At 45.5% G+C, this 27500-nt stretch overlaps 2 protein-coding genes across 2 annotated transcripts in view; both read left to right on the top strand.

Annotated features, from left to right (window-relative positions):
* LOC308330358 (noelin-like) overlaps positions 1-7607 on the top strand; it is a gene marked incomplete at both ends in the record, with an annotated part of 9503 nt that extends 1896 nt beyond the window's left edge. Inside the window, 6 exons of the mRNA XM_080785204.1 lie at positions 2708-2863; positions 3396-3615; positions 4118-4224; positions 4529-4687; positions 6622-6948; positions 7431-7607. Coding sequence (XP_080641330.1) covers positions 2708-2863; positions 3396-3615; positions 4118-4224; positions 4529-4687; positions 6622-6948; positions 7431-7607 — 1146 coding nt within the window. The remainder of the gene's footprint in view (positions 1-2707; positions 2864-3395; positions 3616-4117; positions 4225-4528; positions 4688-6621; positions 6949-7430) is intronic.
* A 5051-nt stretch (positions 7608-12658) lies between these two features.
* Positions 12659-27500, top strand: part of rasa1a (RAS p21 protein activator (GTPase activating protein) 1a) — a 42507-nt gene continuing 27665 nt past the window's right edge. The window contains exons 1-9 of the mRNA XM_080786241.1: positions 12659-13932; positions 17268-17420; positions 18778-18913; positions 19213-19283; positions 21586-21703; positions 22841-22872; positions 23016-23068; positions 23222-23372; positions 25147-25225. Coding sequence (XP_080642367.1) covers positions 13340-13932; positions 17268-17420; positions 18778-18913; positions 19213-19283; positions 21586-21703; positions 22841-22872; positions 23016-23068; positions 23222-23372; positions 25147-25225 — 1386 coding nt within the window. The 5' untranslated portion in view covers positions 12659-13339. The remainder of the gene's footprint in view (positions 13933-17267; positions 17421-18777; positions 18914-19212; positions 19284-21585; positions 21704-22840; positions 22873-23015; positions 23069-23221; positions 23373-25146; positions 25226-27500) is intronic.

Raw genomic sequence — 27500 nt, 5'->3', positions numbered from 1 at the left:
ACTTACTCTGACTGTTCTTTGTGCTGGATTGGAGCAGTTGAAAGAAATAAGGAGGAATATATCCATTTGAAACGCGGGCTCCGCCATGACACTAGTCACACAGTAAACAAACTTGCGTGTCACCACGTGTAGTACACGCACACACACACGCCAGATTTCGAGAGAGAAACCAGCAACCAGGTATGGAAAAACAAGCCCAAGCGACGTTACAGACAACACAAGCCCAGAATGACGAAGTCGCTTACAAAAAGCAAATTTGCCTGCCCTCAGTGATATACTTCTCCAGTACAGCAGTGCAGAACCGAGAGAGTGACACATTCTTTTGGATGTAAACTGCGGACATACAACATCATGACAAATGTATAAATAAATATATTATAAGCTTTTAATCCAGAATTGATCGATGTCACCATGGGCCACATACTATACACGTACAAATAATACAAAACAAGGAAAGAAAAGTGTATCAAATGGACTTGACAAAAGGGCATGTTGGTCCAGAGAGGGCCACTAGGGGGTGCTCAAGCACCCCTTAGCGTCTACGTGTGCACGCCCCTGGTGCCGGCTGGGTGGTGTGTGGTTCTGACAGAACCAGGCTGGGTGGTGTGTGGTTCTGACAGAACCAGGCTGGGTGGTGTGTGGTTCTGACAGAACCAGGCTGGGTGGTGTGTGGTTCTGACAGAACCAGGCTGGGTGGTGTGTGGTTCTGACAGAACCAGGCTGGGTGGTGTGTGTGGTTCTGACAGAACCAGGCTGGGTGGTGTGTGGTTCTGACAGAACCAGGCTGGGTGGTGTGTGGTTCTGACAGAACCAGGCTGGGTGGTGTGTGGTTCTGACAGAACCAGGCTGGGTGGTGTGTGGTTCTGACAGAACGAGGCTGGGTGGTGTGTGGTTCTGACAGAACCAGGCTGGGTGGTGTGTGGTTCTGACAGAACCAGGCTGGGTGGTGTGTGGTTCTGACAGAACCAGGCTGGGTGGTGTGTGTGGTTCTGACAGAACCAGGCTGGGTGGTGTGTGGTTCTGACAGAACCAGGCTGGGTGGTGTGTGTGGTTCTGACAGAACCAGGCTGGGTGGTGTGTGGTTCTGACAGAACCAGGCTGGGTGGTGTGTGGTTCTGACAGAACGAGGCTGGGTGGTGTGTGGTTCTGACAGAACCAGGCTGGGTGGTGTGTGGTTCTGACAGAACCAGGCTGGTTGGTGTGTGGTTCTGACAGAACCAGGCTGGGTGGTGTGTGTGGTTTTGACAGAACCAGGCTGGGTGGTGTGTGGTTCTGACAGAACCAGGCTGGGTGGTGTGTGTGGTTCTGACAGAACCAGGCTGGGTGGTGTGTGGTTCTGACAGAACCAGGCTGGGTGGTGTGTGTGGTTCTGACAGAACCAGGCTGGGTGGTGTGTGTGGTCCTGACAGAACCAGGCTGGGTGGTGTGTGTGGTCCTGACAGAACCAGGCTGGGTGGTGTGTGTGACAATCCGGTTGAAGTATTCCTTCGGTACGGCGACAGCGGCGGCGGGCCCGGGAGAACAATAACGCGACACGAGACAGTATCACGCTAAAGGTTCACACAGTTTATTACAAACATAATGGTGCTGGATCCTAACCTGACGCTGCCAGATCCAAAAAGCTTGCTACACAAATTTGTTTCACAGTTTATTTGGATCTGGGATCTCTGAGGGGGTTGAGCTAACACCAATCCGTTCCGTACCGAACCAATCAGCGTGAGCTAAGGGCGGGATATGTGCGAAACCGGATGTGAAGCTCTATAGACACGTCAATATGATTGGTTGTGTTTGCATGCCCACACGGTGATAGACAGACGGTCCCATCCAATCATCTACCAAGTATCTTGAAAAAAAGGAACAGCCCCGTCACCGAATTTGCTTCCGCGATCCCAGATCCCAATAAGCTGTGAAACAAATTTGTGTAGCAAGCTTCTTGGATCTGGCAGCGTCAGGTTAGCTGGATCCCAATGACGCGACAATAACAACACTTGAGACATAATAACCGCTAACTGCAGCAAGGCTGACCTTTGCCAAAAAAAATGGCAACTAAAAAATACGGGGAAGCAGCTTTTTGCTTCTAGGGGCCGACGGCATGGAACAAGCTCCCACTGTACCTTCGACAGGCAGCCTCTGTAGACATTTTTAAAGCTCAGCTCAAGACCCACTTCTACAACATTGCTTTTAATTGATCTTTTATTTTTTATTTTTGTTATTCATGTCCTCACTGTATTGCATTACTGCTTGTTTTTAATGTTGTTGCCTTGCTTTTCTTTTTTGTCCTCCATTGTTCTGTAAAGCACTTTGAGCTGCATTTCATATCATGAAAGGTGCTATACAAATAAAGTTTTATTATTATTATTATTATTATTATTATTATTAATGCTGTATGAGTTTGTTTGTTTGTTGTGCTGACAAAAAAGTGTTCAGCCTGTACACTTGTTTTGACAAGTAAAAAGTTAAACTCTACAAGCAATGTGGACATGGATTATTGTTGGAGTCAAGCTTGACTTATTATTATTATTATTATTATTACTAATAATTATTATATTAACAGCCAAAAGTCTACAATAAGGGCTAGAAGCGGCTTTCCAACAGCCAAAGTGTAAAATAATGGTTAGATCTGTTATTGCTGCACGGTCCAGAACATGACCCGGTCCATCCAGGATCTGGAGACCGGATGTTATAATGTTATATTGTGTTGTTTCAGGTCCAGAACATGACCCGGGCCATCCAGGTTCTGGACCAGAGGACTCAGAAGGATCTCCAGTTCGTGGAACAGATGGAGCTTCAACTCAAAGGTCTGGAGAACAAGTTCAGACTGGTGGAGGAGGGGCACGAGAGCACTGTGGCTAGGCAGTACAAGGTATGTGTGTTCTCTGTTCTCTCTCCAGAGATGGAGTTCCACAGGGCAGGTGTCCTGACCAGTGTGTTCTCTGTTCTCTCTCCAGAGATGGAGTTCCACAGGGCAGGTGTCCTGACCAGTGTGTTCTCTGTTCTCTCTCCAGAGATGGAGTTCCACAGGGCAGGTGTCCTGACCAGTGTGTTCTCTGTTCTCTCTCCAGAGATGGAGTTCCACAGGGCAGGTGTCCTGACCAGTGTGTTCTCTGTTCTCTCTCCAGAGATGGAGTTCCACAGGGCAGGTGTCCTGACCAGTGTGTTCTCTGTTCTCTCTCCAGAGATGGAGTTCCACAGGGCAGGTGTCCTGACGGCAGTGTGTTCTCTGTTCTCTAGATGGAGTTCCACAGGGCAGGTGTCCTGACCAGTGTGTTCTCTGTCTCTAGATGGAGTTCCACAGGGCAGGTGTCCTGACCAGTGTGTTCTCTGTTCTCTCTCCAGGGATGGAGTTCCACAGGGCAGGTGTCCTGACCGCAGTGTGTTCTCTGTCCTCTCTCCAGGTGATCAAGGCCAAGATGGAGGAGCTGCGTCCTCTCATCGGGGTCCTGGAGTCGTACAAGGCGGACGTCCTCCTGGTGACGCGCTTCAAGGAGGAAGTGGGCAACGTGTCGGAGACGCTCAGCGGCCTGCAGGACTCGCTGGGCGGATACGACTACGGAGAGCTGCACGGCCGCGTGACGGACCTGGAGGACCGGCTGAGGGCCTGCATGCAGAAACTAGGTATACATATATATATACATATATATATACATATATACATACATATATATACATATATATATACATACATATATATATACATATATATATATACATATATACATACATATATATATATATACATATATACACACACATCTATACATATATACTGGAGGACAGGCTGAGGGCCTGCATGCAGAAACTAGGTATACCTACATATATATATGTATGTATATATATATATATATATATATATATATATATATATATATCTCAAAAAAGTGAAAAACCTTCCAAGGAAGGGACCGCACACTCCAGGGAACAGAGACGGACAACTTACTGCATCAAACTTATTTATTAGCACGACGCCTTTCGCGTCTTTCGTCAGGTGCACCTGACGAAGGAGTCCCTTTTTTGTCTCATATATATATATACAAACAATATACAAAATATACAAATATTAAAAAAAAATACTGTGTGTGTGTGTGTGTGTGTGTGTGCGTGTGCGTGCGTGCGTCAGCCTGTGGGAAGTTGACAGGAATCTCTGAGCCAATCACCATTAAGACGTCAGGATCCCGGTTTGGTTCCTGGATGACCGACCCGCTAGCCCCGTCCGGGGATAACAGAGTAAATATTACTTATTACTGTTCAATGAATCCAATATGAATTCAATATATTAACCCATTTAGACCTGAGGCAGGTCTAAATCCTAAAAGTCATCCTCAAACAATTTCATGTCAAGGACCCCCGAAAATATATGTAATTGGCCACCGACCCCCATCTGAAAATATTTTGTCCCAGAAGCAAATATTTTAGTTAAAAACGTTCCGTCGATTTTGGATAATTCCCTATGACGTTCCCAGACGTCCTTACGGGAAGGAATGTGCTAATGTGTCTCGTCGTCTTTCGCCAAACCCACCAAACCGACCAGGTGTGGTACATGGACGGTTACCATAACAACCGTTTCGTCAGAGAGTACGCGTCCATCCAGGCCTTCATGGAGACGGATAACTTCACGTCTCACCGCCTCCCGCACCCCTGGTCTGGCACGGGACAGGTCATCTACAACGGGTCGCTCTACTTCAACAAGGTACCACAGTAGTTCCACACTCCCTCCAGATGACCACTATAGTTCCATACACACTCCAGAGGACCACTGTAGTTCCATACACACTCCAGAGGACCACTATAGTTCCATACTCACTCCAGAGGACCACTATAGTTCCACACTCACTCCAGAGGGCCACTATAGTTCCACACTCACTGCAGAGGACCACTATAGTTCCACACTCACTCCAGAGGGCCACAGTAGTTCCACACTCACTCCAGAGGGCCACAGTAGTTCCACACTCACTCCAGAGGACCACTATAGTTCCACACTCACTCCAGAGGGCCACTATAGTTCCACACTCACTCCAGAGGACCACTATAGTTCCACACTCACTCCAGAGGACCACTATAGTTCCACACTCACTCCAGAGGGCCACTATAGTTCCACACTCACTCCAGAGGACCACTATAGTTCCACACTCACTCCAGAGGGCCACTATAGTTCCACACTCACTCCAGAGGGCCACTGTAGTTCCACACTCACTCCAGAGGGCCACTATAGTTCCACACTCACTTCAGAGAGCCACTATAGTTCCACACTCACTCCAGAGGGCCACAGTAGTTCCACACTCACTCCAGAGGGCCAGTATAGTTCCACACTCACTCCAGAGGGCCACTACAGTTCCACACTCACTCCAGAGGGCCACTATAGTTCCACACTCACTCCAGAGGACCACTATAGTTCCACACTCACTGCAGAGGGCCACAGTAGTTCCACACTCACTCCAGAGGACCACTATAGTTCCACACTCACTCCAGAGGACCACTATAGTTCCACACTCACTCCAGAGGACCACTATAGTTCCACACTCACTCCAGAGGGCCACTATAGTTCCACACTCACTGCAGAGGGCCACAGTAGTTCCACACTCACTCCAGAGGACCACTATAGTTCCACACTCACTCCAGAGGACCACTATAGTTCCACACTCACTCCAGAGGACCACATTAGTTCCACACTCACTCCAGAGGACCACTATGGTTCCACACTCACTGCAGAGGGCCACAGTAGTTCCACACTCACTCCAGAGGACCACTATAGATCCACACTCACTCCAGAGGACCACTATAGTTCCACACTCACTCCAGAGGACCATTATAGTTCCACACTCACTCCAGAGGGCCACTATAGTTCCATACTCACTCCAGAGGGCCACAGTAGTTCCACACTCACTCCAGAGGGCCGCTATAGTTCCATACTCACTCTAGAGGGCCACTATAGTTCCACACTCACTCCAGAGGGCCACTATAGTTCCATACTCACTCCAGAGGGCCACAGTAGTTCCACACTCACTCCAGAGGGCCGCTATAGTTCCATACTCACTCCAGAGGACCACTATAGTTCCACACTCACTCCAGAGGACCACTATAGTTCCACACTCACTCCAGAGGGCCACTATAGTTCCATACTCACTCCAGAGGGCCGCTATAGTTCCATACTCACTCCAGAGGACCACTATAGTTCCATACTCACTCCAGAGGACCACTATAGTTCCACACTCACTCCAGAGGGCCACTATAGTTCCACACTCACACCAGAGGGCCACTATAGTTCCATACTCACTCCAGAGGGCCGCTATAGTTCCATACTCACTCCAGAGGGCCACAGTAGTTCCACACTCACTCCAGAGGGCCACAGTAGTTCCACACTCACTCCAGAGGACCACTATAGTTCCATACTCACTCCAGAGGGCCACAGTAGTTCCACACTCACTCCAGAGGACCACTATAGTTCCATACTCATTCCAGAGGACCACTGTAGTTCCACACTCACTGCAGAGGGCCACAGTAGTTCCACACTCACTGCAGAGGGCCACTATAGTTCCACACTCACTCCAGAGGGCCACTATAGTTCCACACTCACTCCAGAGGCGTATACTATATAATATATAATAATATAAATCTTATTTCCAGTTCCAGTCTCACACCATCATCCGGTTCGACCTCCAGACGTCGGTGATCTCTCGTTCTCGCCAGCTGGACTTCGCGGGCTTCAACAACATGTACCACTACTCGTGGGGCGGCCACTCCGACATCGACCTCATGGCGGACGAGGGCGGGCTCTGGGCCGTCTACGCCACCAATCAGAACGCCGGGAACATCGTGCTGAGTCAGCTGAACCCCGACACGCTGGCCGTGATTGGCTCGTGGTTCACCAATCACCCGAAGCGCAGCGCGGGCGAGGCCTTCATGATCTGTGGAACGCTGTACGTCACCAACGGCTACTCTGGAGGCACCAAGGTAATACCCTGATACCCTAATGGGGGAGGGGTTAGGGGAGGGGCCGATAGTGTGATGTCACTATATTACTGTTTATTTCATTGGCCCGTTTGACTCTCGAGGGTTCAGCCTCCAGGAAGAAACCCTGAATACAAAGTTAACGCACCATTGCACATAGATGGTAACCTCATGGGTTAGGGGTGTTTTTCTCTGTATGTAGTGTTTTATGTTGTCTCTGTTGTTATTGGACCTTGAGTCTGAACAAATAAAGTTGATTGATTGATTGATAGACACATGAAACACTGGAAAAAGACAAACATTGGTGGCACTCCATCTTTAATGTCTGTGTTGAAATGTCCATTCTCCAGGTGTTACCACGCCTTCTCCACCTATGAGTACATGTACTATAGTACAGCATAGTTATATAGTATAGTATATATAACAATAGTATAGTACAGTAATAATAGTTATATTATTATTATTATTATTATATCGTCCTCCAGGTGTACTATGCCTTCTCCACCCAGAGCTCCACCTATGAGTACATGGACGTACCGATCAGCAACAAGTACAGCCATCTGTCCATGCTGGACTACAACCCTCGAGACAGAGCACTGTACGCCTGGAACAACGGCCACCAAGTCATATACAACGTTACGCTGTTCCACATCATACAGTAACACTGCCCCCTGCTGACTGGCCCCGGAACAACGGCCACCAAGATATATACAACGTTACGCTGTTCCACATCATACAGTAACACCGCCCCCTAGAGACTGGTCCCGGAACAACGGCCACCAAGTCATATACAACGTTACGCTGTTCCACATCATACAGTAACACCGCCCCCTAGAGACTGGCCCCGGAACAACGGCCACCAAGTCATTTACAACGTTACGCTGTTCCACATCATACAGTAACACCGCCCCCTAGAGACTGGCCCTGGAACAACAGACACCACATCATACAGTAACACTGCCCCCTGCTGACTGGCCCTGGAACAACAGACACCACATCATATACAGTAACACTGCCCCTACTGGACACCAGGTCCGCTACAACGTTACTCTGTTCCAAAATTATACAGTGACCCTATGACCTCTGCCCCCTGACCCCCTACTGACCCCCTGGACATCGATTGACCTTTTGAATCTTGACCCCTGGGGACACCGCGGAACCCCCCCCCCCCCCCCTGAGAAGAACTGACAAACTGTCAAAATGACTTGCTTTGTTTCTGTTATTTTATTAGGGTGTAAATGGTGCATTTATATTTATATAGCGCCTTTATCCAAGGCGCTTTACATAGATTGTGCATTACATTCACCCATTCACACACCTTTACATAGATTGTGCATTACATTCACCCATTTACACATGCACCTTTACATAGATTGTGCATTACATTCACCCATTCACACACCTTTACATAGATGGTGCATTACATTCACCCATTCACACACCTTTACATAGATTGTGCATTACATTCACCTATTCACACACACATTCATACACCGATTGCGGCGGAAGCCATGCAAGGCACCAACCAGCACATCGGGAGCAATTTGGGGTTCAGTGTCTTCTTGCCCAAGGACACTTCCACATGTAGACAGGAGTGTGTGTGTGTGTGTGTGTGTGTGTGTGTGTGTGTGTGTGTGTGTGTGTGTGTGTGTGTGTGTGTGTGTGTGTGTGTGTGTGTGTGTGTGTGTGTGTGTGTGTGTGTGTGTGTGTGTGTGTGTGTGTGTGTGTGTGTGTGTGTGTGTGTGCACGTGTGCGTGGGTGTGCGTGCGTGACGATTTACAAATAATATTTGTATCCATAATTCGGGTGCACGGCGGAAATGGTTTGGGAATTTTCTAAAGGTTTCAATGATGTTAATTTGATTCTGAATGGAGATGGCAGGTTTCTGCTCGATACAGTAACAACATACTGTACTGTGTGTGTTGTGTGTATACAGTAACACACACACACATCTTCATGTGGTTATATTTATCCGAATGCCAATTAAATGTTACACTAGTTTAATATGATGCGATGCTGACACTGCTCGCCAATTACAGGGACGTGTGTGTGTGTGTGTGTGTGTGTGTGTGTGTGTGTGTGTGTGTGTGTGTGTGTGTGTGTGTGTGTGTGTGTGTGTGTGTGTGTGTGTGTGTGTGTGTGTGTGTGTGTGTGTGTGTGTGTGTGTGTGTGTGTGTGTGTGTGTGTGTGTGTGTGTGTGTGTGTGTGTGTGCGCGCGTGTGTGCGTGTGCAATTTTTTGCCAATTTTAGCGTTTCAAAAAATACTTTTTCGGTGGAGTCACGTGATCAACACATATCCATTCCAATTGGCTGATCAGCCTCCAAAAGTGTCTAAGTATCAAAAACAACACAGAGCCAATGACACCAATAGGGGGCGCCAGCCACGCATGTTGCACATCTCACTGCTGCACATTTGTGGCCCACAAGTTAACTATAACTGAACTGACACAGCCTTGGTTAGGCAACCCAGCCAGGCGAAGACCTGCACTCTCTGAGCCCTGGTTAGGCAACCCAGCCAGGCGAAGACCTGCACTCTCTGAGCACCCTTTTCTAGTTTGTAACTGTCACTATAGGTGACCTTTGACTGAGAGACTGCCATCGCGCAAATGACAGCTTTTCACCAGAGGAGAAAAACTTTTCTTTTTCCAAATGAGTTAATAGCACAGGCAGACTCTTCACATACTAGAGCATGTCTGAAATAAGTGTCAGTGCTGAAATCGACATGTAAATATGAAATAAATGCCCAAACATAACATAACGTAGCTAGGTGTAATGTTAGAGACCACAGCAGTGAACCTTTCAAGCCTGTTTTCTCAACTTCTCTGCAAGACATTTCTCTATAAGCCATATCTCCAAAACTGGTGGGTCAAACTGAACAACCAATATGTCAATTTGAAGCTATGATTCCCTGCTTTCATATGACGTGAAAAAACTAAAATTCAAAAAAATCCAATGGCAATCTCTCAGTCAAATTTGGTCAAATTATATATTAGGTGTGTCACATACATACTGTACATACATACATACATATGCACGCACACATATATATCACTAGTTGTGATCGGTGCTATGTGATGTCATCTGTATATCTGCAAATAAATGATTGTTAGAATTTAAGTCACGGGACAGTGTGTTGTTTTTATGAAGGTATGGATGTAGATCTCTAGATCTCAAAGGGTGTGCAGGAGGGGTCCGCGTCAATATGTCAACGGTCCATTGGTCCGATCGACAACCTACCTCAAACCCTCACCCTAACCCTAACCTCCCCCGGGGCAGACACCTAAACCTAACCACCCACCCTCTCCCGACCCCCAGCGCACCTCGGACCAATGCTCCTTCGGAGCAATGGTCCGTCGGATCATAGGGTGCTTCCCTGCAGGAGGTAAACCAGAGAGTGTCCATGTAGAACTGTCCACTTGCAGCACACTCCACGGACTGCAGGTCTCATGTAGTTATAGAAACCACACAGAGCAAATCCAAACCGAAAGTCTCTTTCGCTCCTTCACGGAACATATAAGCACATGCTGCAGAGCACCAACGTGCATCACATCCTCTGCAGGGCCCAGACATGTCGCCAGCTTGCCAGATCGGCCATCTGACAGACCAGCATGCACGCGTCACAGCTTTCCAAAAGACCAGACAACGTCACCACACACAGGTGTGACACCAACGCATGCAGGCCTCCGAAGCATGATCGCAGAATCCATTGTCTATAACAGCACATAACCCCTCATTTGGGAACCCAGCGTGGAGACGGGAACTACCCATAGATCCGAAGTCCCGTTAGTCCGAACATGCACTGCTGCCGTGCTTGCGGTTAGGTTTAGGTTTGCTCCCGTGCTCTCAACTTTTTGGCTATATCGAAGTGTCTATTTGTACGTCTCTAAATGTTTTGATGAATTGAACAAGGTGGACCCTCTTGTAAACAAGTGTAATGCTTTATTGGGTCGTCCACTCACAGTTAACAGTGTTTTTTATTGAGTTGTGCTTTAAATGAACTGTGATTCTGCAAACTGTCAATACCTATTTCAATCATTCAATCAAACAAACAAGAAAAGTTCAGCTAAGAGGATTTATACAACAAGAACAAAACATTAAGTTTAACGATACTTCACAACAATAAATAAAAGTTATGAATAAATATAATATTTAAAGCTGAGTAATTTTTATTTATCTCAACTTGGCGTTATGAACCACACGAGGGCGCTGTTACCCACCTCTGTAACCACTGTGGCCAGATTGTGTGAGAGGAACAAAAATTCAGATGGATTGAAAAGGGTGGACCCTGTTGTAAACCACCATGCTTGTGTAATGCTTTATTGGTGTACCTATTCTGCAAACTTTTGACTTTCAATCAATCAAACAAACAAACAAACAAACAAACAAACAAACAAACAAACAAACAAACAAACAATACAAGCAGCTTTGCAGAAAATTAAGCCCAAAGTAGCTTATTATAAGCAGACATGGAAATGTAATGCATTTGACAGTAGAGTAGAAGCACCGTGTTGGTTCAACCACCAGGGGGCACCAGGCGGCTGTTACATTCAGGTTGACTCGCCTCGGACTGCGAAACTACAGTAGCAGATCAACAAGCTCACAGCGTGTCAAGTTGCGAGGCGTTGTGAGCTTGTAGATCAGTTGTTTTCAAACGTTTGGCCTCTTTCTCTCAATGTTTAACAATGTGGCCAATGTTTGAGTAAAGTATTGATTGAAAAACAAGCCCTGCAGTTACATTAATTTTACCACGATAGATTGTTCTTGCTAAATAGTGTTTTATCCAACAGTTACATATCTAATAAGTTGGTTAGCAACTCTCCATCATTTAGCTGCATGGGGCCCACCTGGAACCCTCTCAAGGACCGCTGGTGGTCCCCGGACCACAGGTTGAGAACCACTGTAGTAAATAGTGTATGGTGATCACAGATGTCATGGATTGATCCATCCATCCATCACTATCCATCACTCGGCTCTCACTTGCTTCTGTCTGTGAGCAGGGAGTGCCATACACAGGGTAATGTTTTGCCTTTTGTCGACATTGCAAGGCACACCTCCTGACGCCCGTAATAAAATAAAATAAAATAGAGTACTCTCTAGGCCAGTGGTTCCCAAACGTTTTCATGTGAAGGACCCCCACAATGATACTCATTGAGAAGGCTCTAGGTCGGACTCCCCGGTTTGACCTGAATTAGGGTACAGACCCCCATTTAATGGCATTTATATTCATTGTAAAATCAAAGTGAATTGAACTCTGACTGAAAGTTTACAAATGGAACACTCTCAGAGTTACAGACCCATAAGGGTCCATTTGGGTTCCTAACTATCATTTAGATCCGACGGAGCATTAATTGGGTCGTTTCGTGGGGTTCTGGAGAGGCCAAATGGGCCAAACACATGAATCCATTATTATTGTTATTATTGTTAAAGATAAAATAATCATTGTCTTCATTGATATGAACTGTTATAGATCGACTTTTTTTTTTCAATTCCCAATTTTCAACAGTTTTTAATCATATTTTGAATTGCTTTGATGTGAACTAGAGCAATAATAACAATAACAATAATAATATCAATGTTCCTCCTCTTCTTCTTCATATTATTCATATTCATATTGTTATTATGATTTGTGTTTTGACAGTGTGTGTGTGCGCGTGTACACACATACGCACACACACACACACACACGCACAGCTTCTTCAACACAAATGGACTGACTGGAATGAACAGCAACTGGAAAAGAGGAAAAAAAACACACATTTGTTTTGTATGTTTTTATATGAATTAATGAACGTTAACCTGCTTCTTCTTCTCGGCGTGTGTGGGTTTTTTTAACGACATTTATATTAAATATTATTCCATAAAAACATGAACTTTAAACTCAGGAAATGATGAAGTTTGTCTTCATCCCAGAAGCTGCTGCTGCTGCTAGCCTGTTAGCCTCCAAGCTAACGCTCCAAACAGGAGCTTAAAGAGTTTTAAAAAAACAACAAACAAACAGTTTAAACTCTAAAACACAGATTTACAAACAACAGAGACTCGTGTTTTTAACCGTGCATGACATTTATAAATCTGCATTCCGCTGTTTTATCTACAATAAAGAGCCACGCTAACACGAAGCTAACAGGCTAAAGTTAGTTAGCTCCGTGAGGCTAACGGCTAGGCTAGCTGCTGGAACGTGTTTTCACTTCCAGACAGAAACAACTTTGTCTTGTTTTGTTTTGTGTGTTATTTTTCTGAGGGCTTTTTACTGTTTGACCGTAAAGCTGTGATTAGTATTATTATTAGTATTGTTATTGTTAGTATTACTATTATTATTAAATCAGTGGTTCGGAGCTCCAGAGGGGAAGAAGGAAGGACCGGGGCTAGGCTCCTCTCTCTCCCCCTCTGAACGGACATGATGGCCGGGGAGCTGAGCGCGGAGGACCCGGCTGCGGAGGTCCCGGGGGTCGGGGGGGTCCCTCCTCCCGGAGGAGGAGGTCCGACGGCCCCGGACCACCACCTCCTCCTCCAGCACCACCACCGGGACCTCCCGGCGTCCCTGTGCCGGCCGAGAGGCGCCGATCTGGGGCAGCAGCAGAACCACAACAGCGGCGGCAGCAGCAGCGCCGGCTCGGGGTCCCCCGACTCCCCCACCCAGGACATCTACCAGCCGGTCATGATGATGATGGGGGACTGCGGCGGGGGCGAGGCTCCCAGCCGGGGGTCACCGACGGCCGGCGGCGCCCCCTTCCTCCCCCCGCTGCCGTTGGGGGGTCTGGTCACCCCTCCGGGACCCCTGCCACCGCCTCTAGGGGGTCTGGTCACCCCTCCGGGTCCCCTGCCACCGCCTCTAGGGGGTCTGGTCACCCCTCCGGGGGGCTTGGGGGCTCCGCCGCCCCCCTCCTCGGGGGTCCTGGGCACCGTGGACGAGAGAGACGACCTGCAGGACGGTCCCGAGTTCGAAGAGGAGGAGGTGGTGTTTCCGCTGTCCGCCCCGCCAACCAACCAGTAAGGACCTTAACTTTATTATTGTTGTTGTTGTTGTTGTTGTTTTTCAATACGCAGCTATGTGTGTATGTACAGTATGCCCCCCCCCTCCCCCCCCTGCGTGCGTTCCTGGGGTTCTGGATGTTCCGGGGACCCCCCCCAGGGACCCCCACACAGTAACTGTCATTTCTAGAAGATTTGTCCCCAAAATAATGAAAGTACAGTACAGTACAGTACAGTACAGTACAGTACAGTACAGTACAGTAACTATAACAATAAATGTATAGTTGCACCGCTCAGTTCACACAGGTGTGATTTTGTTGTTATTAACCTGTTATTAGTTAAGCCGATTGATTCCTCAGCTCAAACGTGTGCGTGCGTGTGTGGTGTAAGTGTGCGTGTGTGTGTGTGTGCGCGTGCGTGTGTGTGTATGCACATGCTTGTGCGTGTGTGCGCACGTGTAAGTGTGTGTGTGTGTGTGTGCGCTAGGGCTGCAACGATGCAACGATGAATCGATGAATCGTAATCGAATCAATTTAACTCAGAGAGTGTACAAATGGAACCAATTGTACACTCTCAGAGTTACAGACCCATAATAAAGGCCTACTCATAGTCTGGATTTTCGGTTGGTGAGGTGACCACCGCTCCGGTGGTGAGGTGACCACCGCTCCGGTGGTGAGGTGACCACCGCTCCGGTGGTGAGGTGACCACCGCTCCGGTGGTGAGCTGACCACCGCTCCGGTGGTGAGCTGACCACCGCTCCGGTGGTGAGCTGACCACCGCTCCGGTGGTGAGGTGACCACCGGAGCTGAAATAACGTTGAGCGGTGATGAGTAAAAAAAAAGAAATTAAGGGCTGGAGCGGTGGCGGTGGTTTGCTCTTCACCGCGGCTCAGTGACGTCATTTTGTATTTCGGTGGTCACCTCAGTGACGTCATGTTGTAGTTCGGTGGTCACCCCACCACCGAAAATACAGACTATGTATGAGCCTTGAGGGTTAGGGATGCACCGAAAGGGAAATTATTGGCCGAAACCGACTATAGGAAACAGTTGGTCGAAAACCGAATATCCAAATATGATTAATATTATATATCTTTTTTCCTACTGCCGTGCACGTTAGACTGCTGTGTGTGCTGTGTGTGTGTGTGTGTGGCCGTGCACGTTAGACTGCTGAGTGTATGGCCGTGCACGTTAGACTGCTGTGTGTGCGTGTGTGGCCGTGCACATTAGACTGCTGTGTGTGTGTGTGGCCGTGCACGTTAGACTGCTGTGTGTGTGTGTGTGGTCGTGTACGTTAGACTGCTCTGTGTGTGTGTGTGAGAGTGTGTGTGGCTGTTAATGGCCCGTTAGGGTCCATTTGGTTCCATTTGTACACTCTCAGTTAAATTAACATTCATTTTACAGTAATAAGTATAAATTGGGGGTCCCAGAGATAAAAATTGTGTAAGTTCATGTCAAACTGGGGCCCTTGAAATGAAACGGGTTGAGAATCACTGCTAGAGCCGTAGAAACCTCCTCTTATGGGGGGTCCCTTATGGGGGGTCTCTTATGGGGGGTCCCTGACATGTCTCTTCAAATCGGGTCCACAAGCTAATTGGTGTCAATTTGGGGCTTCTTGACTGCGTTAGACTCTCTCTCTGTGGCTGTGTTTGGGACCTCAGACTGCTGTGTGTTTGGGACCTCAGACTGCTGTGTGTTTAGGACCTCAGACTGCTGTGTGTTTAGGACCTCAGACTGCTGTGTGTTTGGGACCTCAAACTGCTGTGTGGTTAGGACCTCAGACTGCTGTGTGTTTGGGACCTCAGACTGCTGTGTGTTTGGGACCTCAGACTGCTGTGTGTTTAGGACCTCAAACTGCTGTGTGTTTAGGACCTCAAACTGCTGTGTGTTTAGGACCTCAGACTGCTGTGTGTTTAGGACCTCAAACTGCTGTGTGTTTAGGACCTCAGACTGCTGTGTGTTTAGGACCTCAGACTGCTGTGTGTTTAGGACCTCAGACTGCTGTGTGTTTAGGACCTCAGACTGCTGTGTGTTTGGGACCTCAGACTGCTGTGTGTTTGGGACCTCAGACTGCTGTGTGTTTTCTATCCCAAATACCGACATCGCTATGAATTACTATGGGTTCAGACGGTTTAGACAGATATCTGGTGTTGTGTTTATAGAAGACAGAGCTCTCTCTGGACCGTACCATTAACCTGGTGTGTGTTCTCCAGGTGGTACCATGGTAAACTGGACCGTACCATTGACCTGGTGTGTGTTTTCCAGGTGGTACCATGGTAAACTGGACCGTACCATTGACCTGGTGTGTGTTTTCCAGGTGGTACCGTGGTAAACTGGACCGTACCATTGACCCTGTGTATGTTCTCCAGGTGGTACCATGGTAAACTGGACCGTACCATTAACCTGGTGTGTGTTCTCCAGGTGGTACCATGGTAAACTGGACCGTACCATTGACCCGGTGTGTGTTCTCCAGGTGGTACCATGGTAAACTGGACCGTACCATTGACCCGGTGTGTGTTTTCCAGGTGGTACCGTGGTAAACTGGACCGTACCATTGACCCGGTGTGTGTTCTCCAGGTGGTACCGTGGTAAACTGGACCGTACCATTGACCCGGTGTGTGTTCTCCAGGTGGTACCATGGTAAACTGGACCGTACCATTGACCTGGTGTGTGTTTTCCAGGTGGTACCATGGTAAACTGGACCGTACCATTGACCCGGTGTGTGTTTTCCAGGTGGTACCATGGTAAACTGGACCGTACCATTGACCCTGTGTGTGTTCTCCAGGTGGTACCATGGTAAACTGGACCGTACCATTGACCCTGTGTGTGTTCTCCAGGTGGTACCATGGTAAACTGGACCGTACCATTGACCCGGTGTATGTTCTCCAGGTGGTACCATGGTAAACTGGACCGTACCATTGACCCGGTGTGTGTTCTCCAGGTGGTACCATGGTAAACTGGACCGTACCATTGACCCTGTGTGTGTTCTCCAGGTGGTACCGTGGTAAACTGGACCGTACCATTGACCCTGTGTGTGTTCTCCAGGTGGTACCGTGGTAAACTGGACCGTACCATTGACCCGGTGTGTGTTTTCCAGGTGGTACCATGGTAAACTGGACCGTACCATTGACCTGGTGTGTGTTCTCCAGGTGGTACCATGGTAAACTGGACCGTACCATTGACCCTGTGTATGTTCTCCAGGTGGTACCATGGTAAACTGGACCGTACCATTGACCCTGTGTGTGTTCTCCAGGTGGTACCATGGTAAACTGGACCGTACCATTGACCCGGTGTGTGTTTTCCAGGTGGTACCATGGTAAACTGGACCGTACCATTGACCCGGTGTGTGTTTTCCAGGTGGTACCATGGTAAACTGGACCGTACCATCGCGGAGGAGAGGCTGCGCCAGGCCAGGGAACCAGGAAGTTATCTGATCAGAGAGAGCGACCGCCGGCCGGGTTCCTTCGTCCTGTCCTTCCTGAGCATGACCAGCGTGGTCAACCACTTCAGGTACGCGCATGCACACACACACACACACACACACACACACACACACACACACACACACACACACACACACACACACACACACACACACAGACACACTCTCCTATAGAGTGCCGGAGTCCTGGCGTCACTCGCTCATCCCCTGTGGTTCATGGAAGTTTTTCTCTATGCAGAATAACATGGTGTCATCTTAAAATCTTCACTCATATCAGAAAGAACTGACTGTCAGTCACTCGTATCAGAAAGAACTGACTGTCAGTCACTCGTATCAGAAAGAACTGACTGTCAGTCACTCATATCAGAAAGAACTGACTGTCAGTCACTCGTATCAGAAAGAACTGACTGTCAGTCACTCATATCAGAAAGAACTGACTGTCAGTCACTCATATCAGAGAGAACTGACTGTCAGTCACTCATATCATAAAGAACTGACTGTCAGTCACTCGTATCAGAGTTCTCATTTTCTGCCCGAACCCGACCCAGCCCAACATTTTAGGGCCGGGCCGGGGCCAAAATAATATGCTAATTAGTCGGGCCGGGCCGAGCATCGGGCTCCGCGATTATCCGTGATTTTTTTTCAAGAATGTTGTTATAATAAAAATAGCAATTCTGTTATTTGTGTAATGTGTAATGTAGGGTATAGCCTGCAAGTATGTATTTATTATGAAGAGGGCTGCGCTATGACAGGAGGAAGACGGAGGAGTGGAGGCGGGGGGGGGCTTGGACTGCGGTAAAGCTATCCTATAGATAGAGCACCGAAGTCTGACGTCACCTTCAGTAGAGGGCGTCAGTCCCCAGGTTCATGTATTTGTTTAGCTGCATTGAAATCCCCATTGAGGCGATTTTAGATCGCCTCATATAACAACTGTGTTTGAAAGATAAACATGTCACCCCGGCCGCTTCACTCATATGGATATGAAGAATCAACTGACTGAGAAAAGAACGCTAATGTTACTGCTGCTGAATTAGTTAGATTTTCGCTAGAAGCAGACTGTATCATATATATGAGTGACTGACTGTTGCAAACGATACAGAGACACCTCCCTGACAATATAACGATACAGAGACACCTCCCTGACAATAACGCTGAGACAGCTTGTTTATTTTTGGACCACAACGCTTATAGTAGACGATATTAAGATCACCCCATGTTATTCTCCATAGAGAAATTACTTCCGCGAACCAGGGGAATCGTCGGGATGAGCGAGTTACGTCAGGACTTCGGTGCTCTATACACAATGTGTGGAGACCATTGCATATATTTACATATATTATCGTTGACCCTTTAGGATCATCGCCATGTGTGGAGACTATTGCATATATTTACATATATTTACATATGTCATCGTTGACCCTTTAGGATCATCGCCATGTGTGGAGACTATTACATCGGTGGGCGTCGCTTCTCGTCTCTCTCCGACCTGATTGGCTACTACAGCTACGTTTCCTGTCTGCTCAAAGGAGAGAAGCTGCTGTCACCAGTGGCGCCCCCAGAGGTGAGAACATGGCAGTACATCATTATTATTATTATTAGTGTGTTTGCCCTGTACAGACTCACTCCCAATCTTTATTGTTATTGTAACACGTTATTCTTCTAGAGTAACCTTTATTTTGACGCACTACTCCTCCCACAGTATACCCGTGCTGAGCATCAAACGTGTTAACACAAGGACTGCCACCATGCTGTCTTATTTTGTTTTATTTTTGTCTTATTGCTACCTGAGGCTGTAGAAGACAATAATAATTAGTGCCATTGGATATATTTGAATTAAATTGTTTGCTAATTGTCTTCCAGCCTGTAGAAGACAGGAGGAGAGTCCGCGCCATTCTGCCTTATACCAAAGTACCTGACACCGATGAGATAAGGTACTGTGTGTGTGTGTGTGTGTGTGTGTGTGTGTGTGTGTGTGTGTGTGTGTTGTGCGTGTGTGTGTGTGTGTGTGTGTGTGTGTGTGTGTGTGTGTGTGTGTGTGTGTGTGTGTGTGTTGTGCGTGCATGCTAACCCTAACCCACCTCTTCAGACTCTATCTTAGCCCGAGCACTCTATAGTGTAGACTAGCCCATTCTGACCTGAGATCAGATTCACACGAGGTTTCCACTGGACACACACTGGTCTGATGAACCCATTCTGACCTGAGATCAGATTCTAAAAATGTCAGTCGTTCTTGTCGATTTTTAAAAAATAGCAGACCTACAAGCTCGTATCGCGCCACTCGGTGGCGCGATATGAGCTTGTAGATCTGCTATTTTTCAATAGCTAAAGCATAACACGATGCTAAACACCAAAATGGGTGCCCGGTCAGAATGGGCTAGGCATGTGAATCTCGTCTCATCTCACGATTCGATACGCATCTCGATGCAATGCCAGCGATACGATACTTTAGCGATACATGGAATCTCCTGGCGATACGATACGATTCACCCCTCTACCGATACGATGCGATTTGATGGCGATTTAATTCGGATTTATATTAAAGCTCTATTAATTTCCCAAAACATGTACAAATGCATTACATGTAAATTCAAAGCAATTTATTGTTTTACTGTAGGTTAGTATTATAGCTCTGCATCTCAAACAACCCAACTTATAGAATTCTGTAAGTAAACAAAGGGTCTGCTCTCTGCTGGTTATTGTGGAATTGTTAGATTACTAATAATCATAGGCTATAGTATAATTATTATATCTCAAAGGTCAATTTGAGGTTTTGAGTATAGAGGGTTCAAGAGATTAAAATGTAATAGCCTATCGTTCATCAATTAATGTTACCAACATATAAATAGAAAAGAAACAAATAAACAAAACAAAAATTACAGGTCACACTTGTAGTGCTGTCAAACAAGTCTATGTCTAGTTTAATCTGCAACAGTTTTATAATATAATTGCCTATGTATAGTGGGGGTCCCTACTTGATCTCTCACTCTCAGCTAAGTGGTCCTTGGCTTAACCTGAAAAACATTGAAGACCCTGGCCTGCATGTATTATTAACGTTATAAATACATAGCAGATGTACAAGCTCACAACGCGTCTCATCCACGCCCCGCTGTGAGCTTGTGGATCTGCAATTTTAGGCGTGCGACACCGTCTTGCTGCATAATATAAATAAGGCTTCTATCCCAGAGAACAGCAGGGGAAAGCTGGACAGTGGAAAGTTGTAAACGACTTTAAACGCAAGCAGTACACCCTGCTGTGGCGTTGTTGTTGTTGTACACGTGTGTGCAGACTGCAGAAGCTTTCTTTAATTACAAATTGATGATGATCGCAACGCAGATTTGCTTCGGATAATCAGCAAGCACAGCTTTGGAGTGTGGATCATTACCAGCAGTCCAGCACGCAGCGCTACAGTGAAAAGTCATCTGATCGACGGACAAAGCTACTCGGACAGCTATTTTATAAAGCTAAAGAGTAAAGGTGGTGCTTCTCGTTTAATGCGTGGGGCTCACTTCTGTTAGTCGCGGGTGCTCTTTATAGTCTGAGTCTGTTTGTTGTCTCAATGACTACTCTGCACCGTCGTACGGTAGCTTCTGTTCACTGACTGTGGGCGCGTTCGGAAATACCACACCGGAGCACACTCCTATTAGTTTGCATTGCACAGTGGGCTCAGTGTGCTATATCCGAACGCGCCCTGTGTGGCTGCGAGAGACCTTTTTTTCCCCTTCCTTTTCTGATGGTACGTTGAATGCGCCTCGGAAACACAGGATAGGGTGAAATTTACCATGAAAAAACGGTGCAACCACGGATTTTACCGATGCAAGCACTCCGCGAACGATGCATCGATCGTTTCACCCGTCAATTTTACCGATACACACACATCACATCGCGCACGTCATAATCGATATCGATACTTATCGATTATTTTCCACATGCCTAGTGTAGACTCATAGTTTCATTATATCCTATAGATATTCTACTGTTAGACAGATGTTAGGTTCTTAGCTCACGTGTGAGCCTAGATGTATGTAATACATGTATTTCTATGTACGTGATGTATTTTCTCACCATGTGTTCTCCTTACTGTAAATCGCTCAGGATTAAGAGAGGCTGATGAATGAATACATTGTGTACATTGTGTTACAAACTTCCAGAAGAACTGATGGATAATATTCGTAACAATATTTAGCTTCCTGAAGGGACACATACTAATCATAATAATAATAATAATGTTTTTAGCTTCCTGAAAGGAGACATGTTCATCGTCCACAATGAACTGGACGACGGTTGGATGTGGGTGAGCAACGTGAGGACCGAAGAGGGAGGCCTGATCGTAGAAGACCTGGTGGAGGACGTGGTGAGATTATGGACCTCTATAGTTCCTCCAGAGGACCACTATAGTTCCACACTCACTGCAGAGGACCACTATAGTTCCACACTCACTCCAGAGGACCACTATAGTTCCACACTCACTCCAGAGGACCACTATAGTTCCACACTCACTCCAGAGGACCACTATAGTTCCACACTCGCTCCAGAGGGCCACTATAGTTCCACACTCACTGCAGAGGACCACTATAGTTCCACATTCACTCCAGAGGGCCACTATAGTTCCACACTCACTCCAGAGGACCACTATAGTTCCACACTCACTCCAGAGGACCACAATATAGTTCCACACTCACTCCAGAGGGCCACTATAGTTCCACACTCACTGCAGAGGACCACTATAGTTCCACACTCACTGCAGAGGACCACTATAGTTCCACACTCACTGCAGAGGACCACTATAGTTCCACACTCACTCCAGAGGGCCACTATAGTTCCACACTCACTCCAGAGGACCACTATAGTTCCACAGTCACTCCAGAGGACCACTATAGTTCCACAGTCACTCCAGAGGGCCACTGTAGTTCCACACTCACTCCAGAGAGCCACTATAGTTCCACACTCACTCCAGAGGACCACTATAGTTCCACACTCACTCCAGAGGACCACTATAGTTCCACACTCACTGCAGAGGACCACTATAGTTCCACACTCACTCCAGAGGGCCACTATAGTTCCACACTCACTCCAGAGGACCACTATAGTTCCACAGTCACTCCAGAGGACCACTATAGTTCCACAGTCACTCCAGAGGGCCACTGTAGTTCCACACTCACTCCAGAGAGCCACTATAGTTCCACACTCACTCCAGAGGACCACTATAGTTCCACACTCACTCCAGAGGACCACTATAGTTCCACACTCACTGCAGAGGGCCACTATAGTTCCACACTCACTCCAGAGTGGAATTATTTTGTGGAACATTCAAGACAACATTCTATTACTACTCATTAACTAACTACTAATTGTATTAATATCCTCCAAGTTTGAGAATGGAATTGTCGCCATAATTAATAGCCCATATATGGCGCCGACATCGGCCTCTGTGATTGGCCGGAAGGAAGCTGTGCCGTTCAATAATGGGCGATGTTGGTTTTTTTTTCAGGGGCGGGAAGAGGATCCGCACGAAGGAAAAGTGTGAGTTTAAGACTTTACTCTCTTTTCAAAATACGTTTTATTTTAAACGTTTCAATGACCGAGAAATAATGACAAGACTAAATGGGTCTGAATTGGGTTAAAACATTGTAATATTGATCCAGTTTGTGTACATTAATTACCAGGTGGTATCACGGGAAGATCAGCAAGCAGGAAGCATACACGCTGCTGATGACAGGTATTAATATTATCATTATTATCATTATTATTACTACTTATTTTTCAAATTTTAACCATCTTAGATTCATCTAAATAACCTGTCCATTTTACTGGTGACTGATTCTCTCTCTCTCTCTCTCTCTCTCTGTGTCCCTATGTCTCTCTCTCTCAGTGGGCCAGGTGTGCAGCTTCCTCGTTCGCCCCTCAGACAACACTCCAGGAGATTACTCGCTGTTCTTTCGCACCAATGAAAACATCCAAAGGTTTAAGATCTGCCCCACGCCCAACAACCAGTACATGATGGGAGGGAGATACTACAACAGGTTAATATACAATATCATACTACTACTGTAAAGGTTTAAGATACTACAACAGGTTAATATATAATATAATACTACTACTGTAAAGGTTTAAGATCTGTCCCACGCCCAACAACCAGTACATGATGGGAGGGAGATACTACAACAGGTTAATATACAATATAATACTACTACTGTAAAGGTTTAAGATACTACAACAGGTTAATATACAATATAATATAATATATAATATAATATAATACTACTACTGTAAAGGTTTAAGATCTGTCCCACGCCCAACAACCAGTACATGATGGGAGGGAGATACTACAACAGGTTAATATACAATATAATACTACTACTGTAAAGGTTTAAGATACTACAACAGGTTAATATAATATATAATATAATATAATACTACTACTGTAAAGGTTTAAGATACTACAACAGGTTAATATACAATATAATACTTCTACTGAATTAGCATGCTAAAGATGCATGCTAGCATTCTTTGCACAGACTTTGCGAGCATTCCTAAACAGTACACATTGATCCCATGTACAGTTTGTCAGAAATTGGTTATTGCATGCAGCTTGCGCCCACCAGAGAACTTTAGAGAAGACATGGATGACTCTGTCTGAGTTGCACCGCTCACGCCACAGGGTTTTTATTTCTTTCTTTCAATCATTTTATTTTTTCATTTTTGCACAAACCGATACATGACTCACTTATACATACACAGACTAACCGACATACATTAATCATACATACGTCCATACATCATCTTCTTCTACTCCTTATATACTTGTTCATGTATTCTTAGAAATCTTAAAGCCTTTGTTCTTAACATGATTATTTCCTTAATTTGTCAAACCTCTTGATAATATTTCTGCGTATTCTACTCCCATGTATTCCACAACTGGGCCCCAAACCAAGAAGAATCCATCCATGTCTCCTTGGAGAACATGTGTGAGCCGTTCTAGTGGGAGCAGTTGTAGAACATTATGGAGCCAACTCGATACAGATGGAACAACATCCCCTATCCAACATTGTAGTATTGACAACCTAGCACAGTACCATAGTATATTCAGAATTCTCTTGAATCTATTGAATTCAGGTGTCGTTGGGTGTAAGCCCAAGATACATTGTAGGGGATCTAGTTCGATCCTTAGACCTGTTATATTAGAAATTTCATTCTTCACTTCCTCCCAGAATTTTTGGATTACTGGACAGCGCCACATTAGATGTACATATGTGCCCACGTTTTCTTTACATTTCAGACATGTACCAGAGCAGTCTTTATCATATTTGCTCCTTTGATATGGAGTAGTTTGTAATTTATGTATGATCTTGAATTGGATTTCCTGAGGTTTATAGTTGCAACATATCTTTTTACTATTTAATATGATTTTTTTCCATTGATGGTCATTAATTGTAATTTGTAAGTCTCGTTCCCACGACTGCCTGCTGATGTTGGGTTTTTATTTCTTATGAAAGCAGAGAGTCTTCTGTTTCATACGGTATATAGTATATTTATATGTCGCTTTAGGCCTTATCTTGTGAATCTTGAGGAGTTTCAGGTCTTCTCTGAAGGGCCCTGGTCTGTCTTTCTGTCCAGTGTTGATGACATCATATTAATGAGTTGTACCCGTCCTCGTCTGTCTGTCTTTCTGTCCAGCGTTGATGACATCATATTAATGAGTTGTACCTGTCCTCGTCTGTCTGTCTTTCTGTCCAGTGTTGATGACATCATATTAATGAGTTGTACCTGTCCTCGTCTGTCTGTCTTTCTGTCCAGCGTTGATGACATCATAGAGCACTATAAGAAAGAGCAGATCGTGGAGGGATACAACCTGAAGGATGCAGTTTCAGTTCAGGTACAAATACTAATGTACTCATACTGTATACTATAATACTACTACTCCTAATACAACCTGAAGGATGCTGTTTCAGTTCAGGTACAAATACTAATGTACTCATACTGTATACTGTAATACTACTACTCCTAATACAACCTGAAGGATGCCGTTTCAGTTCAGGTACAAATACTAATGTACTCATACTGTATACTGTAATACTACTACTCCTAATACAACCTGAAGGATGCAGTTTCAGTTCAGGTAAAAATAATTCGGGATTTAGCTCAATAACCTGGAAAAAACCCAATAACATGCTTATCGAGTACCCGGTATCGATAAGCTTTGGGCTTATCCAGTACCCGGTATCAATAAGCTTTGGGCTTATCCAGTACCCGGTATCAATAAGCTTTGGGCTTATCCAGTACCCGGTATCAATAAGCTTTGGGCTTATCCAGTACCCGGTATCAATAAGCTTTGGGCTTACTAAGTAAATGGTGTATTTATATAGCGCCTTTATCCAAGGCGCTTTACATAGATTGTGCATTACATTCACCCATTCAGGGTGTCTCGTTTGTGCCGTTTTCTCGATTGTGCCGTTTCTCGCACTATCTCGATTGTGCCGTTTTTTCCAATGATGCCGTTTTCTCGTTTGTGACGTTTCTCGCACTATCTCGATTGTGCCGTTTGATCTGTTTGTCTGTAAATGTTTAATCTTATGTTTTATATTATGTGTTCCTCCCAGCACCAGGAGCAGGTGATCTAAATGTGTATAAATGTGTTCCTCCCAGCACCCAGGAGCAGGTGATCTAAATGTGTTCCTCCCAGCACCAGGAGCAGGTGATCTAAATGTGTATAAATGTGTTCCTCCCAGCACCAGGATCAGGTGATCTAAATGTGTATAAATGTGTTCCTCCCAGCACCAGGATCAGGTGATCTAAATGTGTATAAATGTGTTCCTCCCAGCACCAGGAGCAGGTGATCTAAATGTGTATGAATGTGTTCCTCCCAGCACCAGGAGCAGGTGATATGAATGTGTTCCTCCCAGCAACAGGAGCAGGTGATCTAAATGTGTATGAATGTGTTCCTCCCAGCACCAGGAGCAGGTGATCTAAATGTGTATGAATGTGTTCCTCCCAGCACCAGGAGCAGGTGATCTAAATGTGTATAAATGTGTTCCTCCCAGCACCAGGAGCAGGTGATCTAAATGTGTATGAATGTGTTCCTCCCAGCACCAGGAGCAGGTGATCTAAATGTGTATAAATGTGTTCCTCCCAGCACCAGGAGCAGGTGATCTAAATGTGTATAAATGTGTTCCTCCCAGCACCAGGAGCAGGTGATCTCCGACATCGTGGACGGTAAGGAGATCTACAACACTGTCCGACGGAAACCCAAAGACGCTTTCTACAAGAACATCGTCAAGAAAGGATACATCCTGTTTAATAAAGGTACTGATATAGGATACATCCTGTTAATATAGGATACATCCTGTTTAATAAAGGTACTGATATAGGATACATCCTGTTAATATAGGATACATCCTGTTTAATAAAGGTACTGATATAGGATACATCCTGTTTAATAAAGGTACTGATATAGGATACATCCTGTTAATATAGGATACATCCTGTTAATATAGGATACATCCTGTTAATATAGGATACATCCTGTTTAATAAAGGTACTGATATAGGATACATCCTGTTTAATAAAGGTACTGATATAGGATACATCCTGTTAATATAGGATACATCCTGTTTAATAAAGGTACTGATATAGGATACATCCTGTTAATATAGGATACATCCTGTTAATATAGGATACATCCTGTTTAATAAAGGTACTGATATAGGATACATCCTGTTAATATAGGATACATCCTGTTAATATAGGATACATCCTGTTAATATAGGATACATCCTGTTTAATAAAGGTACTGATATAGGATACATCCTGTTAATATAGGATACATCCTGTTAATATAGACTACATCCTGTTTAATAAAGGTACTGATATAGGATACATCCTGTTAATATAGGATACATCCTGTTAATATAGGATACATTCTGTTAATATAGGATACATCCTGTTTAATAAAGGTACTGATATAGGATACATCCTGTTAATATAGGATACATCCTGTTAATATAGGATACATCCTGTTAATATAGGATACATCCTGTTAATATAGGATACATCCTGTTTAATAAAGGTACTGATATAGGATACATCCTGTTAATATAGGATACATCCTGTTAATATAGGATACATCCTGTTAATATAGGATACATCCTGTT

The sequence above is a fragment of the Protomyctophum bolini genome (genome assembly GCF_963924005.1).
Source record: "Protomyctophum bolini genome assembly, chromosome: 16".
Classification (NCBI taxonomy): Eukaryota; Metazoa; Chordata; class Actinopteri; order Myctophiformes; family Myctophidae; genus Protomyctophum; species Protomyctophum bolini.
The sequence above is the reverse complement of the archived record's forward strand: the minus strand, read 5'-3'. Positions and strand labels throughout refer to the sequence as shown.